Source organism: Sinocyclocheilus rhinocerous, unplaced genomic scaffold (genome assembly GCF_001515625.1).
Source record: "Sinocyclocheilus rhinocerous isolate Xijiao unplaced genomic scaffold, SAMN03320098_v1.1 scaffold460, whole genome shotgun sequence".
Taxonomy (NCBI): Eukaryota; Metazoa; Chordata; class Actinopteri; order Cypriniformes; family Cyprinidae; genus Sinocyclocheilus; species Sinocyclocheilus rhinocerous.
Window position 1 is genome coordinate 1,221,580 of NW_015667268.1, and position 17,352 is coordinate 1,238,931.

At 39.4% G+C, this 17,352-nt stretch overlaps 1 protein-coding gene across 1 annotated transcript in view; it reads right to left on the bottom strand.

The window, feature by feature from the left end:
• The window catches only part of LOC107733416 (THO complex subunit 2-like), a 93,096-nt gene that overhangs the window by 68,279 nt on the left and 7,465 nt on the right, over positions 1–17,352 (bottom strand). Inside the window, exons 3-6 of the mRNA XM_016545017.1 lie at positions 8,375–8,466; positions 5,478–5,529; positions 3,944–4,014; positions 3,205–3,326 (exon numbers count right to left, since the gene is read on the bottom strand). Of these exons, the coding sequence (XP_016400503.1) occupies positions 3,205–3,326; positions 3,944–4,014; positions 5,478–5,529; positions 8,375–8,466 (337 nt within the window). The remainder of the gene's footprint in view (positions 1–3,204; positions 3,327–3,943; positions 4,015–5,477; positions 5,530–8,374; positions 8,467–17,352) is intronic.

Below are 17,352 nucleotides of genomic sequence, written 5' to 3' on the forward strand. Positions count from 1 at the left end.
TATATATATATTGCACATGCCCTTTGGAAGCAAAGCACTTGCATCTGATGTTCACAGAAAGACGACATGGTGGAAGAAGAGCAGCAGCCGGTGCCTCACAAATGTACCAAACGTCATGAAAGCAGATATTTGAGCACATTTCGGTTTTTACGAAAAGAACATGCATGAATGAGAAAAGGTGCGGGATGTGATTGATATGAAAAAGAGTTAAATGCGAAGTCAATGTGACACTGGCACTGACTGACACACAGCTAAAGCCACGCACAGAAAGAGCCTCTCAGAAAGCATGGTATCCTGAATTCAGCTCGGTTTCGCAGCACACTGCACTTCAACAGTCACATTTATGACAAGATATCCGTCTTATCAAGTGTTCACGTAAACCTGGTCGGTTATGTCATAAATGAACGTAAAGAGTTGGGAAAGAAATCATATGTGCATCATTACTTTGGATCCATGCATTAGGTATAATACAATAAACCTGCTGCATGTCGGTCATTAATGTTAACCAAACAACGAAAGACTCACTGCTCCTGCCTGAATAACTTTAGTAGCTTTAATAAGAATTAATTTATACGCAATTAATACACTATACAGTGTTTACTTTTTGTTTTTTCTACTGTTTGTTATTCGCATCTTTGTTTCTTTTTATTTTATAACAAAGATAAAATAAGAGAAAGAATTATATTGATTATTAATGTAATAAGAATTGAAGGACGATGCATTGTTTTATAATCAAATCGTTAACCTCTTAATCGTATCTTGAGGCAAGTAAAGATTCACACCACAAATATTTAAGAAGCTTGAAGGCATAGAGAGACTGACTTTATTATGTCATTTGCAGTAGAGGTCTTCATGGGTCCACTTGGATCCGAAAACCTGAGGTCCAAAACTTTGACGAGTGCCTCGGACACGGGTCGGGTTCGGTACTAGCGGCCTCGGGTAATTTAAAATAAATGTGTTTTTTCCAAATGGACCCGATAAGAGCCGAATTCTTTTAAACTATCCCAGATGTGTACTTGCACATTCGTGTGAAGTGAGGAATGCACATAGAAAAGGAGCATACGTTTATAACCTCGCACTAGGGGTGTGCGATATTGACAAAAAATTATATTCTTCATATTCTGTGTGGTGGTCAGTTCATACTGATAGAAATTAATCTTTTCCAATAAGTTTAAACTGATTTTTGCATTTTATGGGCATTTTTACCTTTATAAAGCCATTTTTTCTAAAAGTGTCCATTATCTTTTGAGTCAAATTCTTACATTTAATCAGGGAATTAGAATAATAAGACATTTGGGCTGTTACCAAGCAAATTAAATCAACACAGAAGCTGCATCTGAAGTGGCATTTAAATGTATTTACATACATGTATTTTGTTTAATGCAAGACATGAATGCATTTAACCTGCAATTACAAATGCATAAATAATGTTTTGATATATTAAACATAAAACGTTGAATACTGATATTTGAAATGATTTAAAACATGAAATTTTTTTTTAAAAAAACAAAAAAAAGAGAAGAAAGAAAAAGCCGAAATGTGAAATTAAAACCGCCAGTAGGTGGCAGCAAATCACTGTTAATAAGTGAGTCATTGCGATTGAACCGAATCATTTAAACGATTGATTCATTCGGGAACGAAACACTGTCATGTTGCTCAGAGACACAAAACAGCGCTGTAGCTGTATTTGGAATGATTTTTGTTGGCAAAATAATGCAAAAACAAGCAATATGGTGTCTAAAACGTAAGTCTCTTAATTAACTTATTGTTTATTGAATTCAATGTCACATTTGTAATCATGGTATTTTTTTAGAAAAACGGCACTCTTCGTGTGAAATTGAATAACTATATGAAGTGGTATAAATATATAAATTTTCTGCCATCATGTCTTGAATTTGTGATCATTCTAAACGCATTTTAATAGACTGAATCATGCAGTGAAAGAAAACACACTAAATGCGCACACGCACTAGTCTAGACTTCACGTAATGTATGCGTGCGCTCTGTAGGGATGTTTTGAATGGTTTTTGCAAAATACTCGATAATGTCAAATCGCACATCGTTAAAACAACAATTACGATATTATCGCAGACGATATATATCGCACACCCCTACCTCGCACACAGAAATCATCTTATAGATCTGAGATCCATCAGGAAAATCCACTTGCTTCATTATGCTGCGAGTTCATGAAGGGCTTTTCTTTTTTGTGTGCAGAAGCCTTTCACCGGAGATTAGGTTGCAGACAACAATCATTAGGCTATCGATTTAATTTTTATCAAACTATCACGTTTATTTTTAAAATCCACTGGTCACAATTAAAAGCCGAACTCAGAAATAGCTTGTATCCATCAGACAGGCAATAATATAAAAGTAACAATAAATGTTAAATAAATCAAAGTAATAGAAAAGCGGCCAAATCAGTCAGCAGTACACCGGGATTTTTCTTTACTGACTGCGGGGCTGCAGGCTGTGCACACGTCAATGCCATTTACAGTCGGGTCTAGTCGGGTTCGAAAATAAATGCCGTCGATCTCGGGTCTAATTTCATCGGGTCGGGTATTTCTTTTAAAATATATATATATATATATATATTTATGCACGTCGGAGTGATTCGGGTCGGGTACAGAGTTTAGGACCTGAGAAGACCTCTAATTTTCAGTGCTTCATGGGAGTGGGAGGAGCTAAAGTGTCACTTTGGTGTGATTTTCTCAATTCGATTCCCAGATTGGAGATTTCTTTGCAGAATTATGGGTAATGGAGTTTTTCCACCAGGAATTCCACTATTAAACATTTAAAAACTATTGAAATAATGCTGGCAAATGGCTTCTACAAAAGCAGGTACCATGGATTGATTACATGGCACTCTATAGTCTACATGGCCTTCTCTCTAAAGCTAATAAGCTTCCCATCTAGACATGAAGTAATATTGTCTAAGCAGACACCTCACTAGATTGAGAGGACTGAGGCTGCAATATTGTCTAGGTAGGTTGCACAAGGTTTTTAAACTATGATGCCTAAAAATACAACCTTGATAGGCAGCACATCGAGTTTTCAGACTGTGATGCCCTTACTGATTGTACAGGCAAGCCACACACTAGTTTAAGAATGAATGCTGTCTAGTTAGGCAACAATTTAGTTTTTAAGACCTGTATTTACAAGAAAGATACAATCAATCCTATTTAAGGTGGAAATGTGACTTACAATAGTTTGGTCTTGATTTTGACAATCTTCTGGTTGAACTGCTGAGCCTGTTTGATCAGTCCCAGAGACTCCAGCGTTTCTGGATCTAATCTCTCCTTCAGCATACCATCAGGAACACAGATCTGAAAACGACAGACAACAAATGCCTTTAACTAGACACTCTTCACCAACACTGCTGTATAAGACCAGTAGAATAATATCTCTGCATCCATCAGCGTAGCACTGCCCACATCCAACCTCAATGGCCTTCAGCTACACTTACATAAGACACTAATAACACTGCATAACAAGCCCGTATTTGCATACTAATCAGCCGTACAGTGGTTTAAATGAAAAGAAGAGAGCAGGCGCACTGCAGGTCTTGATGAGTCACCCCGACTGCCATTACAAACACGTCGTGTTCTGCCACGACAAAGATGTGAAACATGCTCCGGTTTGAGGCCTAGCTCAAATACCCACAGCCGCTGTGAATGCGTTTCGTTTCATTCCAGCACAGTGCTGGAGGTTCGGTCAGGGGAGGAGAATTTTTCACTAGAGGGCAGAATTTGGGCCACTCAATCCTCTAATGCAGCTAATTTTCAGAGTCAGGGGATCGGCCACCCACTTACGTATGCATGCAAAAAAAAGCATATCGTCAACCGCAGTGTGCACTGTAGTGCTGGAGAGACGGGCGACGCATCTCAAAGCGCATTACTGCCACACAGTGGTCATGAAGACAATCACACGCTGCTCTACTCACCAAACAGGCTCCAACCAGCTGGGTAAAAAGATCTCGCTTGTGTTTCTCCTCCAAACAGCCAGTCTCAATATCTGCAAAATCAACAATTACGCATGCACGTCACGTGAATCATTAAAGTCAGATGTACATAACGTATAAATTAATTCTTGATGTGTTATGTACATCTACTGTCATTTTAATTGATGGTTACAGCAATTATTTGAAAGTGCACGCTGTTCTTTTAGACAGCCTGTTAAATAAGCTTTGTAACAAGAAATGAATCCGATTGATCTTCGTCAGGGTAGACGCCATACTCAATTTTAAACAGATGTCATTGAGGATCTGATGGATTGACTTAATCTTTACAATGGCATGCAAATGCATAAAGGTTTTAGATTAGATGTCATTTCCGAAACTCACTAATTGAATTATGGAGTTTTTGTTTACTAAAGTTTCATCAGCTAAACAATTGCCATGTTAAATGTCTAGTATTCATGATACTGGAATTTCTAACGTCTATCTATACAATAAGGGCCTAAAATTTGTAAGGGCATAAAAAAAAAAAGTTATTTTACCATAGACATTTTATCAGTTAAAGTATTTTCTTAGCTGAAACTCTGCTGTCTGAGTCTCCTTAGGCCCAATGGCGCTTTTATATAATTATAACAATTTATAATAATAGAAATATTCAAGACAGAAATACATTATCGTTATCATAATAAAACTACACTTTAAAATAAATGCAAAAGAAGAGATGGTGGAGAGAGCACAGCTGTATCGGTCTAAAAATACTGTGGAAAATGGAAAGAATTTGCCTTTCTGACATTGCTATATAGTGCACACTGTAACACTGTAGCCCTTTTTAAAACAGGCCGGCAAAAAATCAATTTCAAAGTAGCTGGTGGTTAAATATAAGTGGATATTCTCATTGTAAAGGATATTTTAGTGGGCAAAAAAAATTCTATATGACTAAATTCTTCCGTGTTTGGAAGAAACAAATCCATAACATAATTTGAAATTGCAGTTAATATTATGAATTTCACTGGTTTAGCTTTTGAAAAAGTCTTCATAATGTAAAGAGTATGTTCATTTATATGTAAAAAAAATATATATATATTTTAAAAAATACAAAATAATCATGATTATCGGTTTAACCAGTGTGCAGCCCTATTTCACAGGGTCTTCAAAACAAAACATTTATCGGTAACAAACTAACATGTGTTTTGTGTAGGTTTCAAGAGCTGTGGCATCTCCATGTAACATTAAATTAACATTTGAATCAATCACACTGAGCCTGACAAACGAACAGCAGGGAATTTGATGGGAGCTTCATTAGAATAAGTTCAGCAGCTGAATTATGCAAACATCTGTCAGAACAGCGATCTATGTGGACACACGACTGCAATTTAATAAACATGTTCATTCATGCAAGTAACAAAACTGTCTTTCATACAAACGCATCCTGGCTCTTTCTTCACCAGGACAAATGAGATGACACTGTCTGGCACACTCCTTTCACCAGCATTAGCATGTATAAACATACAGCGGGACTTACCTAATATACAGAAAACATCAGCTAAAATAGAAGGCATATCGTCCCGCAGCTCCTGAAAGACAAACGCAATTGCTTTAGTTTCAATGGCACATTGTACAAATGTTTACAGCATTTCAATTTCACAGGATTTCAACGTCTCTCTTTTTCCCGGTGGAGATTCCAGTTCACTGGAGGACGGTGGACAGCACACTAGATGTAGGCTAGCAGAAGTAGCAGATCTGTAGTAGATCTATCACTGGTACACTTCAGCTGTGTTTAGAAGGCTAGTTTCATCTGGCTGGATGAGATGTCGCAAAGCAATCTGTGGAGGGATGCTGTGTCCACGCTCCACAGATCGAACGTCGCTACTGCTGTGAAAGAACGCGTGTAACGTCTGATTCAAAAAGTTTAAAGAAAACCTAATTGAGATACACACGGGACAGCAAACTTCATAACTCAGCAGGACAGAGTTTGTGAGGGTGCTGAGATGGAACAGTCCTAGCAGAACTTCACAAGGTGTTTGCACCGTAACATGCTATTTACTTCAGAGGATTTCCATTTATGTGTCAGGCGCTAGGCATTCAAAGCCACTCATGTAAGTTTAGATTAAAAAGCAAAAAAATAAAAGCAGTCGACCTCCAGAAAATGTGTTTTATGTGACCGCTTGTGATCGTTGAAACCCTGCCCTCCTACTTCTTTACACTCGACATCACTTTTAGTGGGACCAATGTTTAAAACTTTAGTTGGGAGTTTGTTTTGATCAGCATGACGAAACATCACTAATAAAAAGCTGTGTCTAGGTCAAGGTCATTGTAGTCGGGAGGATTTCTGATATGCAGCAAAGTGTCATTTTTCCCTGTAACCAGAAAAATCTCGTTTGTCTACAAAAAGTGGTTGAAATTTGAGTAATGTCCTCTTTTGTGTCCAGCTGTGAAGCAATAGTTCACCCAAAAACCAGACACCTGTCATGTATTTCACAATGTCGCTCCAAACCCTTATGACTTCATGATCTTATGTGAAACATACAGTAATGTATTTTAAAGATTGCTAGTTGTTACAATAAATGGGGGACTTTCAAGCTTCAAAAGGTCGCATGAGCCCAGAATATGCAGCATTAAAGCAGCCCATGTATCTCAAAAGCTAAATGTTTCTGAAGTCACATGATAGCTTTGTATAAGGAACATACTGAAATTTGAATTGATAATATTTCACACTAATGGGCTGTTAACAGCTGCTACCAGATCATTGAAAAGAATCAGATCTGTTTGATGTGAACAAATCATTCACCATTGTTCTGTGAACTTAAACCGATTCATTCCCCACACAGAGCTATCATACGACTTCAGAAAAAATAGAGCATAAGTCATATGGACTACATCAGGGCTTTTCCTTAGAAGTGAAATATTTACTTGAAATACCCCAGGAGATTTTAAGTTAATATTTAAATAACTTAACAGATTTATATGTTTACGTACAATAAAACTACACTGAAATATAATATTGCTACTAGAGCCCGACCGATATGGGTTTTTTGGGGCCGATGCCAATACCGATATTAGGGGGTAAAAAAAAGACAGATATCGATATATCGGCCGATATTATGTGTAAGCTATATAACAGTACAGTATAGTCAAAAGTTTGGACACATTTCCCATTCGTGTCTCCAAACTTTTGACTGGTACTGTATATATAGAATACAGTATATACATAAACGGAATATATATACATTAACACATTTTTTGCAACGATAACTCAAATGTGGTGATCAAACACTTGTGTGTCACTATAAGACAAATAGGCCTATGTAATGGAAGCAGGGTATTTAACAATTTAACAAACTTTATTATTCAAAATGAGTCTGACATCAGTGCACTTAACAGTAAACTTCAAATATAGGTGCGGGTGGGTGGCGGGCGGATAATTTATTTGAAGTAGCAGACTCGGGTGAAGTTTGAGCTCTACACTGACCCGAGTCGCCAGTAGCAAACAATGGTGCGCGCTCTGCTGGAGAAACTAAGTAATTACACCACTTAGAAGCATTTCATCTGCGTTATATGTTCTGTAAAAAAATTAATTTCATATCGGCGGCATATTCGCCAATACGATATATCTGTGATAGGCTCATATCGGCCGATAATTTTGGCAAAACGATATATCGGTCGGGCTCTAATTGCTACTGCTGAGACACAAAGATCAAATACTCAGTTGCTAGTGAAAAGAGTTACTTTTAAGGGTGTTGATACTTGGGTTCATTCATTATGTCCATCAAACATTCAAACCATCAAGCTGTTAACATGGCAAATCCTTAAGCTTATATTTTGGTGGGATATTGGTCAAATGCTGGCAATTGTGCAAATGTAGATGTTTATGTGTATAAAATGAACCTAGCATACATGGCATTCCCAAATGTGCGTTAAACTGATTTTACAAGATGTAGTTTTTGAGAAGCAGCGTAACTGCAAACCATCTGCTCTGAAAACACGATATTAAAAGCTGCGTGTAAATGAAGACAGTGCTGCTCTTCACTCCCGAGACACGCAGCGCAACAGACTATATACTTCTTTATTTAAATCACAGCCTTTGATTCGATAATTGCAACTTGAGGACATATCGTTATTTAGATTAATTGTGCAGCTCCACTTGTTTATTTTAATGTTACTTCGATTTAACTATCTTTTCATTGACTAATGTTCCCTCAAAAAACAGCTAGGGGTTTGCGAAACCCTTGACTAGCTCAATAATACTTTGTCATTTTGGAGCTTGAGAATACCCATCCACATTCACTTCATTGCACTGAAAAGTGGCCAGAATATGTTCACAATTTTGTGAATCACACAGGATTAATATGACACACGATGGTGAGTAAATGATGACAGAATGTTCATTGTTGAATGTTATGAGACAGGATCAGCACTCACCATTACATCAGCCAGGAGACTGGCAGCCACATCCACCTTCAGATTGCCCTGGATAACATGCCAGCAGAGCTCATACAGGGCTGTCTGCAGATCTACAAGACAAAACACACACACAGCAGACTCAATAACAGCTTTCAGTTCCTACAGCCTTGCTGATAACACCTGCACAATATTAAACAGAGCTTCTCGCCACAACCGTGTCAAGAAAAACACTAGGGCTAACCGAACAGGATGACCCATGAGCAGTGTGAGAGTGTTTTGGTCAGGTGACAGAACGGTCCCTTTCTCTTTGGGGCCAGTGCTTGCATTCTTTTGTTTGTTATTCATATGCTTGTAAACTTTTTTTTGTAACATGTTGTAAACTTGTAAACTTTGTTGTTGTGAATTCAGTTGATTAAAGTGCCCCTATTATGGGTAATGAAAGGTTCATATTTTGGTTTTGGGAGTCCTCAACAACAGGTTAACATGCATGCATGGTCAAAAAACTGTTTCATTGTCTTATAATATGCATTTATTTTTACCTTATTTGCTCAACGACTCCCAAACGATTTGCTCAACGATTCATTTTTCCAAACCCCTCCTTTGCGTAATGCTAATCTGTGGTGATTGGTCCGATTGGTCTCATTTTCATTTCATCATGCCTGTAATGCCTGATAAAGCAGTGTTTGTGAGCGCAGTGCTGCTTTGTGTACAGCGTTAACGGGGAAACCGCTATTTTTTTTACTGCTTCAAAAGCGGCACCTAGTGGCAAAGAATGCATTTGCATTTTCATTCAGACCAACGCGAAAAGACCAACAAGTGGGCGGGCAATATGCTAATGTTTCATGTTGACGTCAAGATGAAACGGCTTGGGATTCGTTTTAAAAAAAGACTTGTTTCAATGATTCAGAGTCGACTCTTTCTATTGAGAGACAATAACTTTATACACGGTGCACTTTCAGATTTAAAACTTTGCAGGATGTTTTCATTCACTTTTAGCGGTGTTGCACACTGCATGAAAGGTCATTTTCAAAAATCCATAATAGGGGCATTTTAAAACTGTCACCAAGGTTATCTAGATGGTTGCAATATGTTGTGTTAAAATTGCAACAATGACTCGTCGTTGCATAGCATCAGTTAGAATCGATAATGAGAAATCAATAAGACTTTCATTAACATTTGCCAGTGACTGTTTATGAAGTTTATAGTTGTCATAGCAGGGCTCCAGACTGTGTGACTACTGTATTTGAGACCAAAAATATTCATTTGCAAATGATATTTTTGCTGAGATTGTCACTGGTGACTACATAAATTTACATGTTGTGACTTGTACATGTGGTTTTCCTTGCGATCACATCTTTTGTTATGGTGACGTAATAAACTGAAACGATGTGCATCAAAGTTTTAGTTGAAAAAAGAAAAACAGTCCGTCCTCATCTCTGCTGAACACCAGCGTTGACTGCACACCAGTTGTGCAGCATTAGAGAGATCGAAAATGATGGAGACGTCCGAAGAAAAAGTGCAGAAAGGCAATGTCTATTTCATGCACAGCTTGAACAAACTACAACAGGTAAAGCGGTCATCTGTGTGGATATTAGCAATATCGTAACAATTCTTGTTTATAATCGATACTAATATGGCTTCTTGTTAACAAGATCTTATGCTGTGTTCTGTTAATAACAAAATTCAAACAATAAATACCTTTTTGGCGCTCTTTAATGTGGCATGAGTGTTTGCTTTAACGCCTCAGTTCAAGTGGCACGTGAATCCATCATATCTTTCTCTTTACTACTATACGAAATAAACATGAATGGACAACGCCTTTTTAAACTGAGCACTAGGGCTGGGTTTTGACACAGATTTCACGATTCGATTCTCATTCACAAGCTTCCGATTCGATTCGATTACCAATTCAATTAAATTCAATATCGATTATTTTGGATATATATCAGGTACATGCTAAATTTTCTCAAGGAAAAAAAATCTCTCAACTAATGCTGTAAAATATACATGAGAGTCAGTTGGTAGTACATTACTATAATATTGAAGGTTAAAATTGACTGATTTGTTAAAATTACACTTAATGACGTTTTTAAAATAATAAAGTTACAATTACATAATATTTCTACTTCAATTAGTTTTTTTTAAATATAAACAATGGTGGCTGTAATAAAAACTTGATGGATTTATTCAAACATAAATTAAACATTGAAGAACAGTAAAAATTATAATGAATATGTTATATGGTGCATATATTAGCAAGATGCTCCTCTCTATAGTTTATTTTTCTGGCTGACTAATGAGTTCATGGTCACCGAATATGTTTTTTCTGAGGTTAATGTGACGTTACGTGACATTGTTTACAAGACGTTATATTGACGTCTTTGCGCGACTGAAACACAGATTGAGAGATTACATGAGACCTTCGGATGTTTAGTCATGTTTATTTTGTGCTGAAACTGGTATTAAGGTGGAGGAGATGATCAGTTCACGTGCACCTCGCTACAGCAATCTGTCACTACACATTAAACAGCGCTAAAACGGCATTTATTGTTTGAATATTGCAATACAATGGACAGAATTTGAAATCTGAGACTTTGTTTCATATTAAAAGTACTAAAGCACAATGCTTATTGCGATATATTAGATGGGAAGTGTCCTTCAACGTTCTGTCCATTAACTGAAAACAGGCTAGACTAATAGATTCTTGGGATTTAAGAATCGCTATCGTTCCGTAAAAATGAGAATCGATTAATATCGAGATATCGATATTTTTTACCCAGCCCTACTGAGCACGATGCAAAAAAAGCACATAATTCAGTGGGAAATTAACAGTTTATTCTGTGTAAAGAACATGTGAGAATAAATCTGTCCTCAGAGACCAATGATAACAAGAACTCAGCATCCCCTCTCTTCTCTCTTCGGTGTTCGTTTACACTGGTTTCGGAACAGCGCCACCACTCTCGCCCTTTTGTGCAACAGCAGCTGCTCCGGGAACATGATTTAAGCTCGAATCTGATTGGACGGCCCATTTCATCATGGAGCGATGGGGGGGAAACAAATCGACACAGGGCGGGAAAAAAAAACTCTCGCTTTTTCACACACCGCAAATAATCGTGCATGGTGTGAATAGACCCATAGGGATCTATTGTTTTGATTCAAAAGCATCATCGCGTCAAATTTTTGCGTTCAATGTGGAAAGGCCTTTACTGAAATGTCTCATGTAATTGCTCATTCAGTGTTTCAAATTGCGGAAAATGTGTAAAGCAACGTGTAAAAAACAATGCCACGTAACAATCATTTACCTCAGAATAACCATTCGGCGTCCATAAGCTCATTAGTCAGCTAGAAAAAAAATAACTATAAAGAGGAGCATCTTGCTAAATATATGCACTATATTGCATATTCATATTTTTACTTAACCTGTTGTCTACAAGATAAGAAACAATGCAAGGAGCTAAAGACAAAATTCAACATCTCCTATATAACTGCAGACTGGATGTGTGCAGGACATATGACAGCATTTATTGGATGCATTGAGGAGGAGCCCAAACTACACTCAATGGCCAAGTGATGCTGACATAATTATAGTTTGTGATATTGGCACAGATTCTGTGTACTAAACAATTATTTGTGACTGTACACTGTTCTTAAGTAGACAAAGATGTTTAGTTCCCACTTTAAGTGAACCTTAGTCCCCAGGACATCTAACAAGATGGATTAAAATCCTGATGCTGTAAAAGGAGGGGAGACATAACTCGTTACTAACGTAACTGTGGTTCTATGACTAAGTGATAGACTGCCAGAGGCAGTGCTGAAAGCAGTGGAAAATCCATCATGCTCGCACTTGACTGAGAACAGAATAACAAAGTTGTCACCTCGTGACACTCATGACGTATCTTGAGCTATAATAACCCCCAACCGGTCTTCCACTTCGTTATGTTTGTAACTAGCATTCTATTTCCTTTCGCTCCAGACTAGAGCCCAACCGATATGGGTTTTTTGGGGGCCGATGCCGATACCGATATTAGGGAGTAAAAAAAGACAGATGCCGATATATCGGCCGATATTCTTTATGTGTAGGCTATATTATAGTACAGTATAGTCAAAAGTTTGGACACACTTCCCTTTGTGTGTCCAAACTTTTGACGGGTACTACTGTATATAGAATACAGTATATAGCCTACATAAACACATTTTTTGCAATGATAACTTAAATGTGGTGATTAAACAATTATAATGATGTGACAAACATAGGCCTATGTAGTGGAGGCAGAGTATTTAACAATTTAACAATAAACTTTATTATTCAAAATGAGTCTGACATCAGTGCACTTAACAGTAAACTTCACTTCACTTATTATAAATAACTTAACACAAATAGAACAAAATATATATAACTTTAAGAAATTAAACAAGGTAACCGAACCAACAGGGGCAGGTTTATGCAGGAAGCACAGCTTTTCCAAATGTGTCTATATATTATATATATATATATATATATATATATTATATATACACACACATATACACATACATATGTTTTTATGACTTGATTCCGCAATTCCATCCATGTTTTCTGCATCGCGAAAATCATAGGGCCCTACTAATGTAACAAACGAATATGATAAGCTCATTGCGAGAGTAAAAGACGAGGACATAGTTGTTTATTTACTTAGCACTGAGTCTCTCCAACTAGGTGACAATGTAGCGTTAAAGCACCATTCAACAGACACAAGCCACCACCGCACTGCCGTCTATTGGACTGCAGAAAGATACTAACTATCTGCTAAGTTACTGACCGTACTGACAAACTATGCTGACACAGTGTCTGCACCGCAACAGATTGCGACAAAGCAACCATTGAAAATCATTTGAACTGTGTCAGCACGTCATAAATAGAACGAGGCATCAGTTTACTGCATCCAGTGTAGACAACATCAATGATTATAATGGGTTCTATTCTACACCGGACGCGAGCGGCGCGATGTGACTGATGTGATAAGCATGAGTTGTGGGCCGTGGCACAGCCGGTATAAGCATTGACTAAGTGGCTGCGATCAGCTCCGGTGGCCGTAACACAGGTTTTAATGCACCGCAGATGCGTGACGTGATGCGCAGATCAGCTCTAGACTGTAACGTCACTGAATCTGCTGTTAAAAATGAACTATCCATTCATCATATCATCATGCAAAACTAAGAATTAGAATCATTGTAATGTGACGATCAAATATAGGTGCGGGTAGCTCCGGTGGCCGTAACACAGGTTTTAATGCGCCGTAGATGCGTGCCGTGATGCGCAGATCAGCTCTAGTCTCTAACGTCACTGAATCTTCTATTAAAAATGAACCATCCATTCATCATATCATCATGCAAAACTAAGAATTAGAATCATTGTAATGTGACGATCAAATATAGGTGCGGGTGGGCGGATAATTTGAAGCAGCGGACTCGGGTGAAATTTGAGCTCGTCCGCGCATCTCTAAACTACACTGACCTGGGTCGCCAGTAGCAAACAATGGAGCGCGCTCTGCTGGACAAACTAAGTAATTACACCATTCAGAAGCATTTAGTCTGCGTTATATGTTCTGTAAAAAATATTCACCGATACAGATATATCGGCGACAGGCTCATATCGGCTGATAATATCGGCTAAACGATATATCGGTCGGGCTCTACTCCAGACCACCAGAGGCAGTGCTGAAAGCACTAGTGGACCACAAGGGAATCCCCTTGTGAAGCATCTGTACAGGCTGATAGCACTGCAGCACAAACCACTGGCATGGGAGTCACATTTAATCTGTAAAAATGAGAAAATACGCAAGCTGAACTCCAAGTTGCAGCAGCACAAATATCAGAGAGCGACACTCCCTTGAACGCTGCCCAAGATGTTGCCAAAGCATGAGTAAAGTGACAATGGACAGATGAAGGCAGATTGCTCCGCAGACTCGTATGCATGAGAAATTACCTGCGTCACCCAGTGTGCCAGTCTCTGTCTGGAAAGCGCAGCACCCCCACACACATCCTCTTACGCCAAGCTGCTGTCTTATCAATGTAAGCCCATAAAGATCTAACTGGACATGGCTCCAATCGTATGTCAGTTTGATCTGCAGGCAGTGCAGCCAACACAATAGGCTGATTCATAAAATGTGGGAACAAAACCTGCCTGATTGTGCCACAATGAGACACTACTGAATCCATTTCTCCAGCGCAAACAGGGAGCACTCACGGATAAAGCATGGAGTCCACTCACACGCTTCTCTGTTGTAATGGCCAAGAGAAATTCGGTCTTAAATGACAGCCATTTAATATCAGACTCTGATATTGGCTCAAAGGAGGTTTGACAAAGAATCGAGAACAATATTCAAATCCCACGTCGGACTCCACACACCACGTGAAGGAAACAAAGGCAACAATTTACCTGTCAGACCCAAGCGAAGAAGTACTAAACTCCGATTGTTGAGCCGCTAACGCCTCCACATATACCTTTAATGTGGAAGTTGGACGACCAAGTTTTAAAAGATGCTGCAAAAACTCTAAAATGCATCCCACTAAACAGTGTAATGGATCAACATTGCGGCCAGAACACCAGTCACAAATCACTTTCCCCTTACAAGCGTACAACTTTCGTGTGGACGCAGCACGAGCATTCGAAACAGTATTCTGACCCTCAGAGGCCACACCCACAGAAACCCGCCGTCCTTTTTGGTTACCAGAAAATAAATGGAAAAGTATCCCCCGGGGTGAACTTGAGGGTCTACTAACTCTATGGCACCCTTGCGCAGCAACACCTGAATTTCATGCGCAAGTGCCTCTGGCATGGATCGTGAATTATTGTCTCACGCCAGTATGAACAGGGTGTCGACAGCGAAACTGTATACGGTACCTTCTTGAAAGGGTAGTCAGCAGCCACTGATTTGATGTTATCGATCTCCAGTGCTCCAGGTGACTTTCCGTTAAACAGCCCAGTCGACATCTGGGAACACTTTTCAGTAGAGGTGGGGGGGGGTGGGTGCGTCGCTGAGGGCCCGGGTGTCGAGCGTAAGACTGATGTCCACGCAGTTGAGACCCAACACGCCTAGGAGGTGGAGGAGCTTGTGGGGTCCGATGCTGGAAATGCTGAGGAGGTCTATATGCAGATCTCGCACCAACATTGAGATAACGGACACCAGAGGCTGGTGGAGGTGGCCTTGATCTTAAAGCTGTCCCCACACAATGGGAACGCGTTTCAGAGACCGACACACGCCGAGGTCCAAGGTTTCCTATGCAGCTGGTCCAAAGATTTGACCAGGAATTAATGCCATTCGTCGCGAAAAAGCCAGCCAAACCTGCCTTAGAGCTTGCACGAGAGTGACTAAATCGGTGCCACAGTGACTGGCAATAACACCCATGGCTTGTAAAGAGAGTTCAGTTAGTTCCATCTCTAATGGATCAGATGAGGCTTCACTCAGAGAGGAATGTAAGGCTACAAGCATGTGCGCCAAGGAATTGGAAAAACGGCCAAGGCTTGCTGTAGAATTGTACATACAGGGCAGTAGCTCATCAGTGCGTCTGCACTTGACGTTGGGACAGCGCACATTTACACGAAGTGCCTCATCGGGAGACACAATGAGTGCTGCCTTTGATGAATTTTGTAATGCTGACACCAATACAGATGTGGAGTCTTGGCACTGAGGCATGGTAAAGGATGCGCTCTGTGTACGAAGTAAAAAAACATTCTCAGAACTTACTGTTGCCTGAGGGGGATCCAGATTGATTCGGGCAAGCATCGCTTTTGATGTTCCTTCCAGTGATGCAACAACTGAAGATGACCCACCTGACTTCTCAAACATAGTCTCACTGCCAAGCTACACAAAATTGCGTTCAAAATCGGCAATGAATCGCGATTTTAAACTATGGCTCTGTGTAGTAAATGCCGCTCCATATGAACGCACGTGCTGGAGATTTACTACTAATCACAGGAGCGGCTTTACTGATGAGATGCGCATGAAAATTGCATTAGATTTTTTGCACAGCCCTACCTGACAGACGCGATCGGCGCACAGCGGGCGGCATTATGGCGCATTCCGGGCACGAGTCAGGCATTGCCTCTTTAAGATGATCCACACAAGAGAAGCGTGACACTGACAATGTCCAATTATGATATCCATTACGTTAGTGCACGCAGAACATCTAAGTGGATCCATGTCGAAACAAAACTCACCTTAAATCCACAGCGTCAGTAAATCCAGCGCTCGCTAGTGGAGTTCACTCAGCGATATAACGCATATACGCTCTCAAGCCAAGGCAACCAGGGCTTACGAGTGCATATCTCCTATGAGGGATTCAAACTTGCTGGTACCCAGAAGATTGAAGCCTCCACAAAACGTGATGTTTCAGAAATATTTCTCCGATCGCTACAGTCCAGGCTCACAAAAAAAACTAACGTTACTGATAGAGATATAGGAAATGACGAAACCGCTTTCAGATATCCATAAGAACTCTTCAGCAGCAAGCTGCACAAAATAGTCACATTCGAGTCAACCAATGCTTAGTAAAGCAAGAATGATCTAGAGATTGAGAAGACATGTTAGGGGGTTATTATTAGAGATCGACCGATATATCGATTTACCGATATTTTTCCCGATATTTAAGCATCTTACCATAATCGGATATCGGTTTTGTAATATCGGATTCACCGATAAACGCCGCCATCTTGTGGGTGTTTTGAGAATTGCGCGCAGGCGACGAGACAACAACAACAGCATGGTGCAGGTACTTGATTTACTGTAGTTAGTAAACTTTATTTAACATAACAGCCATTTATGCACAAATTAGATGCATTACATAAATGCCTGATATGCAGTTTATGCAGCTTGGCTCGAAGAAATAGAGACGAACTCACGGAGTCATGTAAAATAATCCGTCAAGTCCTGTCCCAATAAAGACGTAACTTTGCGTGAATTAAATAATATGCAGCCATGAATGAGCGCATGTTGGAAATAAAAACGCTAAATTTA